Source organism: Mustela lutreola, chromosome 6 (assembly GCF_030435805.1).
Source record: "Mustela lutreola isolate mMusLut2 chromosome 6, mMusLut2.pri, whole genome shotgun sequence".
NCBI lineage: Eukaryota > Metazoa > Chordata > Mammalia > Carnivora > Mustelidae > Mustela > Mustela lutreola.
In genome coordinates this window covers 158,119,931-158,129,076 of record NC_081295.1, presented here as the reverse complement: position 1 = coordinate 158,129,076, position 9,146 = coordinate 158,119,931, and the positions used below count along the sequence as shown (strand labels likewise).

General features: G+C 37.9%; 1 protein-coding gene across 1 annotated transcript; it reads left to right on the top strand.

Moving 5' to 3' along the window:
• Nucleotides 1-7,926: 7,926 nt before the first annotated feature.
• On the top strand, nt 7,927-8,871 carry LOC131833298 (olfactory receptor 2W1-like). Its single transcript, XM_059176416.1, has one exon. It carries the CDS (start codon nt 7,927-7,929, stop codon nt 8,869-8,871), a length of 945 nt encoding a protein of 314 aa, XP_059032399.1.
• The last annotated feature ends 275 nt before the right edge of the window (nt 8,872-9,146 follow it).

The window sequence follows — 9,146 nt, the reverse complement described above, 5'->3', positions numbered from 1 at the left end:
AATTGGGGAAAATAGACACCTTGGGCATTCCTGGCTGTGTTATCTGCTGCAATGTAAACATTTTTTAAAGATACAAGCAGGAATGCTACAAATAACAGGCAGCATTTGAAAATCCCTTCTCCACAATGCTGAATCTAAACAGGGTGGAAAACTGAGAATGTTCATAACTTCGTTGGCAGTAAGCCTGTCCTAAACAGATGGAAGGGTATCTCTGCTATTTGCTTTCAGTTCTGTTTAAGAAAGGCAGCTAAGTGTTGAAAGAAAACAATTCCTTTCTGAGAGGATAATATTAGCTGTCATTTGTCAGAACAGCAGATACTTCCTAAGGAGGACACTCACTACTATCACTGCTTTAGAGAACCATATATTTTCACTGGAGTTCAGGACAAAGAGAAATTAGACTCTGCTTTAGGATGCAGTGATGGCATAAAAGGAAATACTAACAAAAAATAATCTGCACTGATTTTTTTTAAGATTTTATTTACTTATCTGACAGAGAGAGAGAGAGAGATCACAAGTAGGCAGAGAGGCAGGCAGAGAGAAAGAGAGGGAAGCAGGCTTCCCGCTGAGCAGAGAGCCCAATGCAGGATTCAATCCCAGGACCCTGAGATCATGACCTGAGCCAAAGGCAGCAGCTTAACCCACTGAGCCCAGGCGCCCTGATTTTTAATCTGAGATCTTATTTTACTTTTTTTAATCTACAATTTTAAGTACACATTTATAGTAGCCATGGGAAAACATGGATCATGTTTTATGTTCTTCTTAGCCAATGAAAATATTTTAAAAATGTTTCTGTCCTTTGTATCATTGTATCTTGCTGGCAGGAAATGTTCCATGTAGAACAAATAATCCTAAAATTTATATGGAACCAGAAAAGACCTCAAATAGCCAGAGGGAGGAGAACATACAGAATGTTCTTTTCTTGAAAAAGAAAGCCAAAGTTGGTGGCATCACAATTCCGGACTTCAAGCTCTATTACAAACTGTCATCATCAAGACAGCATGGTACTGGCACAAAAACAGACACATAGATCAATGGAACAGAATAGAGAGCTCAGAAATAGACCCTCAACTCTATGGTCAACTAATCTTTGACAAAGCAGGAAAGAATGTCCAATGGAAAAAAGACAGTCTCTTCAACAAGTGGTGCTGGGAAAATTGGACAGCCATGTGCAGAAGAATGAAACTAGGCCATTTCCTATACCATACATAAAAATAGATTCAAAATGGATGAAAGACCTCAATGTGAGAAAGGAATCCATCAAAATCCTTGAGGAGAACACAGGCAGCAACCTCTTTGACCTCAACCACAGGAACTTCTTCCTAGAAATATTGCCAAAGGCAAAGGAAGCAATGGCAAAAATGAACTATTGGGACTTCATCAAGATCAAAAGCTTTTGCACAGCAAAGGAAACAGTCAACAAAACCAAAGACAACCAACAGAATGGGAGAAGATATTTGCAAATAACATATCAGATAAAAGGCTAGTATCCAAAATCTACAAAGAACTTACCAAATTTAACACCCAAAAAACAAATATTCCAATCAAGAAATAGGCAGAAGGCATGAACAGATATTTTGGTAAAGAAGACAATCAAATGGCCAATAGACACATGAAAAAGTGCTCCACATCACTCAGCATCAGGGAAATACAAATCAAACCATAGTGGGATACCACCTCACACCAGTCAGAATGGCTAAAATAAGCAAGCCAGGAAATCACAGACATTGGCAAAGATGCAGAGAAAGGAGAACCCCCCTACACTGTTGGTGGGGATGCAAGCTGGTGCAGCCACTCTGGAAAACAGCATGGAGGTTCCTCAAAAAGATGAAAATAGAGCTACCCTATAACCCATCAATCGCACTACTGGGTATTTACCCTAAACATAAAAATGTAATGATCCAAAGGGGCACATGCACCCAAATGTTTATAGCAGCAATGTCCACAATAGCCAAACTATGGAAAGAACCTAGATCTCCATCAACAGATGAATGGATAGGAAGATGTGGTATATAGATAAAATGGAATACTATGCAGCCATCAAAACAAATGAAATCTTGCCATTTGCAACAACGTGGATGGAACTAGAGGGTATGATGCTAAACAAAACAAGTCAATCAGAAAAGACAATTATCATATGATCTCTCTGATATAAGGAATTTGAAATGCAGGTCAGAGGTGAGGGGGTAGCGATGGGAAAAAATGAAACAAGGTGGTACCAGGGAGGGAGACAAACCTTAAGAGACTCAATCTCAGGAAACAAACTGAGGGTTGCTGTGGGTTAGGGGAGGAGGGAATAGGGTGGCTGAGTTATGGACACTGGGGAGGGCATATGCTATGGTGAGTTTGGTGAATTATGTAAGACTGATGATTCACAGGCCTGTACCCCTGAAGAAAATAATACATTATATGTTAATTTAAATAATAATAATAATAATAATAAACTAATGATGTATTATATGGTAACTAACATAACACAATAAAAATGTAAAAAAATTTTAAATGACTCCCCATGCCAAAAAAAAAAAATTTAATTAGAAAAAAAGAAGCAATGCCAAAAGATAATTATCAGAATGAACAAATGGGTTTTTCATAGACAATTATACATAGCAATAAGTGTATGAAGATGTACTAAACCTTGTTAGTTATTAGGGAACTGACAGTTGAGGCCACAGCTTGATAACTTTTATGATCTCTCAGTGGGCATGATTCAAAAGTCCACAAGACTAGACACTGGAGAAAATATAGACCAATGGAATAATTTATACAAAACTAGGGTAGGATAAACTGATAGAACCACTTTGGGAGATAATTCCTTATAAAATTCGCTTATTCTATAAACAGCAATTCCTGTCCTAGGCATACACCCAAAAGACCTTCCTGTATGCACACCTCAAGAGACATAAAAAAATTGTTCATCCTAATGCTAGGAGCCAAGAATATGAGCCAAGAATTATAATCAGCAAAAATAGCCATCAGGGAGTGAAGAGACAAAATGATTCTTTTTTTTTTCCATGACTCTAAGATAGCCACACAATGGAATATTATACAGTAGTGGAACTAAATGAACCACAGTGACACAAAAAATACTGGATAATCTCAGTGACAAAATGTTATCTGAAAAGGGAAAGTCCCCACAGTACATATAAGATAATGATACCTTTTGTATTTACTTCATCAAAAGTGGAACAATGATGATATGGCTCATAAACCACAGAATTATGATTATTCCATAATTTTTTTAAAAGCAAGTATTTTCTTTCCTGCAAACACACACCTCGTTAATATTCTCTTGTAATATAATATTCTCCTATTCTGCCTATATTTCTCCAACGTGACTGATGTCTTACCCAAAGAAAAAGTTCAATTAAATGTGTTAATTTTTATACATATGGTTTACATATTTAAAATCTTCAACAATAAATTTCACACCTAAATAAATTCATCTCTGGAATTAATTTTCATGGAGGATAGCTAATAAAAAAAAGAAAGATGAAATCAATGTCTTTTTTTTATTTATTGTGTTATGTTAGTCACCATACAGAAACCAACGTCTTAAGGGAGTCTTCCCTGTAATACTTCTTTGGATAAGCCTCTGACCATAGTGTAAGATCTGTTAATCACCTCTGTGGGGCACCAGTCCCCATGGCCTACATCACATTAACATACTAGCCTTTAGTCCTACATAAACACTTCTTGCAGCACGCATAGATCAGTAGAAGGCTCTCCTGGTTTAACTGGACAAAGAACCACCCACAAATGTGTCCAACAGGAGCACACATGAAAAGACTACATATATCCCACCAAAAATACATTTAACAAACCAAATTCATCAACTTTTCCACCAACCCCACAAATAGTTTTTCTCCTCCATTCACATAAAATAGAGACCTACTGAATCTTAGTTCAGTTACTGCATTTCAATGCAGATGTGATTGTCGTGCCGGTACAACAAAGTGGGAGCTAATCAGTATTTCATGGACTCAGTAACTTGCCAAACAAGAATCCTCTGAGTACTCATGAAATGAAGGTCCATCATCATGGGAACACGGGTGTCAGTGGACTACGTGAGAAACCAAGAGCTGTGAATTCTTCCCTCCTGAAACGTAAATATGTTCTGGTTTTGTTTCTAGTTTTCTCTCCACATCATTGTGTACATTGAAATTATGTTTAAATGTGTTTGCTTCATTTGTCTTACATTTCAGTGAACAAAGTCAAATGTATAATCTGTGCTATGCTATTAGAAACTGAAGTCCACATCATGAAAAATGAAAACATTTTCAGTGAACATCACATGCCTCTTTTTTAACATTTCTTTGTTCTGCTTGTGCTCTCTTGTTTTTAATATCCCATTCACTTATAAATTTAAATTACAATAATATAGTTAAAAATTGAGACCCAAGGCTTAAATCCATATGAAAAATGACTATAAGCATCAAATTTCTATACTTGGATTCACAACATAAAATTACATAAAGTGTAATTTCAGGTTTGACACTTTCAATATGGATATGTGGGTTCTTATGCAATCCAAAGCTTAAACTGAACAGTAATATATTTCATCTGCTAACACTAACATATATTTCAGAAAGTGTACATGCATTATGGATGCCACAGCCTTCTTCAGTGGCATACCACACCTGCAGTACACAGTCACTTCTCAACTCACTAATCAAAGGCATTCGATATGCCATGGGGAGTCCAAGGATAGCGACCAGAAAAGCATGGTAGTTAAACTTCATACAGCGTTAGGAAGTGCTGATAACTCTATGCATGTAGTCTAAGACTGTATTTGATAATAGGTCCTAATATGAAAGGAAACTCAAAAGACTATAAACAATTTTTAATGAGCTGAACTAAACAATATTGTCTAGAGAAGCACATTTGGGTAATCAAGCAATTAAAATACAAGGAAGTGATTACTATAAACATCAGGATAGTAGATACTTGGGTGACAGGGAAAGGTAATAATTGGTTGAGACATAAAGAGAAGCTCCTGGCGTGCTTGTCAAGGTTCTATTTCTTGACCTATTAGTTAAATAATATTCACCTGAACTCATTGAGCTTTTGCTTTTTTCTGTATCTCTGTTTCATTATATAATAAAAATGCTGGAGCCCTGTTGAGTTGACATATTCTCTGTTATTTCCAGAATAAAGAAAAAGCATCAGTGCTTGGATGTTAAGGAGGCATCTCTGGGCTCAACACAAGGAGCAGGGATGAGGCACGGGTTAATGGCACAGAGCTACGAAGCTCTGAAAACAGGAGTTGTGTGAACGTCCTGTGGAAGACCTCCTTCGGGGGCAGAAGGCTGGATCTTGGTTTTTGAGTCTATCTCAACTCTAAAATTCTATGGCCTTTTAATTCTCGGTGCTATCCCAATGTCATGTGGTCAAAGAATACTGAGGGCATTTTGTAATCAAGGCATGTTGGGAGCGAAGTCCTCTGTCTTCCTCTCCTCTGGGTTTATCAGTTCAGTATATACGTCGTGCTGTGGGCACTTCTGTGTATGTAACATGAGTGTGTGTGTGCATTTAAAAAGTTATGTAAACATGAAGTTTCAAGCACTCCCGTTTAGTTCTAGACCACCATGATAAAACCACCAGTGTGAAAAATAAAGACAGAAAGGGTGAATAGAATAATAGTTTGTACCTGTACCCCTGGGGATAAAAATATATGTTTATAAAAAATAAAAAAAGTATATAAAAAAAAAGAATAATAGTTTGTGGGCGGATGAATACAATTTTAATTTTAAGAATTAAATGTGATGAATAAAAGCACGGTTCCTAGTATTTTCACAAACACTAACACCCACCACCTACTTTTCAGGAAATTAGTATCATCACTGAACATATAGAGAACCTGGTGTGCAAACAGTTTACGTTAACTACTCAAGGACACACTACCTCCGAGCCGTGAAGCTGGGATTTGATAACAAGCTCTGAGAATCTGTGTGCTTAGGCACTACGTTCAACTTAGCTGATATCCAACCACATAAAAATGTCATACTCATTACTAAATTAAATTTCCATGTTGTAATGAGGAAAAACTATATCCCAATCTCATACAACTTGATAATAACAGTTTCTTCTTCATGATTGTAAGATTTTCACACTCTAACTAAACTGCTTATAGCAATGATATACTACAAGTAAGCTAACCATATTTTATTGAAACTGCAACAAAATTTTTATTTCTTGGCCCCAGACAAACTGTGAATATAAAACACCTTAGGTCTGAATTTCATGGCCAGATTATACGCATAAAACATTTAAACTAAAAAAATTAAAACTAAAAAATATTATAAATTAATTCAGCCATTAACCATTCCATCTACTTTAATGATATGGTAAGTAATCAGAAATAAGTCAAGCAGAAAGAGTCAGTTATCATATGGTTTCACTTACTGGTGGAGCGTAACAAATAACACGGAGGACATGGGGAGATGGAGAGGAGAAGGGAGTTGGGGGAAATCAGAGGGGGAGATGAACCATGAGAAACTGTGGACTCTGAGAAACAAACTGAGGGTTTTGGAGGGGGGTGAGGGGTTCAGGGAGCCTGGTGGTGGCTATTAAGGAGGGCACGGATTGCATGGAGCACTGGGTGTGGGGCAAAAAAACAAAGAATCCTGGAACACTGAAAAAATAAAATTTAAAAAAAGAAATAGTGAAATTTATGTGTTCTTAATCTCTTTTCTGTAATCTTTCAGAATTGAAATGAGCCTTGCATACAGAGCTCTGAAGCAAGCAGAGGATTGACTCATATAACTGGCAAATTCCAGGGGAAGAAACATCTCATTGACACTTTACTGAGCTGCTTCTTGTTCGTTACCTACCTTGCTACTTATGCTGAATGGCCAGGTGAGTAAGAACTAAGAGAGGTGTTTGCTATATGTACGTTTATGTATATGTATCTGGTAACCACATGTTTCTGGAATTAGTTCAGTTTTTAACTCAGCAACAAGTCAGTAGTCTATTTAAATGGTGTAATTCCAGGGGCGCCTGGGTGGCTCAGTGGATTAAAGCCTCTGCCTTTGCCTCAGGTCATGATCCCAGGGTCCTGGGATTGAGTCCCGCATCGGGGTCTCTGCTTAGCAGGGAGCCTGCTTCCCTTCCTCTCTCTCTCTGCCTGCCTCTCTGCCTACTCATAATCTCTGTCTGTCAAATAAATAAAATCTTTAAAAAAAATAAATGGTGTAATTTCAGTCATGAAAGGTATTCCAGGAAACTCATGACATTCATACATGGAAATGAAGGTTAATAAGAAAGATCATTTTTCCTGGCACCAAAAACACATGCACAGAAAAAGATGAGTAGAGTGGGGAGCACCAGGACTGATACAGGAACAGAGGTGTCTGCAATGCTGCATAGGAGGGGAACGGGGAGGAGGTAGGTGATGATGGAAATTACAATGGCAGAACGCACACACTTTGAAATAAATATGGCAAGTGATCCTGCCACCAAATGAGGGAACTCATCCCATTTAAATGGGTCATTTAACCTTTTATCTCAAACTCCACTGCTTTGATAAGGGAAAATCTGTCATGATCAAGTATGCTTACATTATAATTTCAACAAGGAAAAAATCAAAATATCCCACTCTTCAATTACATCATCAACTTCATGATTTATTACTTAATCAAAATACACAGAACCATAGGGGTCATGACAAGTTAATCCCTTTCAATACAATTCAGTGTGACTGGATTTGCCATATTATTTTTCGAACCACTCTGGTTATGAGTAAACACAGAGAGGCTTTGGGCAAGGAGCACAGGGAGTGTTAACAGAGGTGGTCCAAATGAGAGAGAGCACACAAACAACTGAACTGGGGGTACTCATGGTAAGCTACATGGCAAGCTATTTCTGCCTAGGGCTGATGCTATTTTGATTACCACGATCTTGTCTCCTAGACTTTCCTAAGGAGCCATGGACACAAACAATGGAAGTTCCACCACAGATTTCATCCTGCTGGGCTTTTCTGACCGGCCCCAATTAGAACCCATTATCTCTGGGGTGGTCTTCATCTTCTATATTGTGACTCTGGTAGGAAACACAACCATCATTCTGGTATCTTACCTAGACACCCAGCTCCATACGCCCATGTATTTCTTCTTAACCAATTTGTCTTTTTTGGATCTCTGTTATACATCTAGCATTATCCCCCAGATGCTGGTAAATCTATGGGGTCCAACAAAGTCTATTACGTATGGAGGGTGTGTGCTCCAATTCTTCTTTGCCCTTGACCTGGGATCCACTGAATGTCTTCTCTTGGCTGTGATGGCCTATGACCGCTATGCTGCTGTCTGTCAACCTCTTCACTATACGGTCATAATGAACCCTCAGCTTTGCCAGAAGATGGTACTCACCGCCTGGTTAGGCGGTTTTGGCAGTGCCTTAATTCTTTGCTCCTTGACTTTGAATTTGCCAAGATGTGGTCACCGGAAGGTAGATAATTTTTTCTGTGAGATGCCAGCATTGCTCAAGATGGTTTGTGTCTATTCAAAAATAATGGAGATCACTGTCTTTGCTCTTGGAGTAATATTACTTCTAGTACCTCTATCACTAATTCTCATCTCATATGGAGTTATCACTCAAGCTGTCATGAGGGTCAAGTCAGAGGCAAGATGGCGTAAGGTCCTTAACACATGTGGTTCCCACCTCACAGTAGTAACTCTGTTTTATGGAACAATCATTTACATGTACATGAAGCCACAGAATAGCACATTCCAAGATGAGGGGAAGTTCTTTACTTTCTTTTACACGATCATCACACCCACCCTTAACCCTCTGATCTACACTTTAAGAAACAAAGATGTAAAGAGCGCAGTAAAGAGAATCCTACATGTAGAAAAATGGTCAGCCAAGTCGTGAGTTAGATGGAAGAGAGCTAGGAAATAATACAGACCTTTACCAACAGAAGATGAACTGATCCATTTATGCAACGAGTATTTAATTGGTGTTTACCATGTACCAAAAATTGTACTTGGCACTGACTTTATAAATAAGTAGGAAGTAGAAATTACAAGGAGGGCACATATTGCATGGAGCACTGGGGGTTATATGCAAAGAATGAATCATGGAACACTACATCAAAAACTAATGATGTACTGTATGGTGACTAACATAAATTTTTAAAAATTATAAGG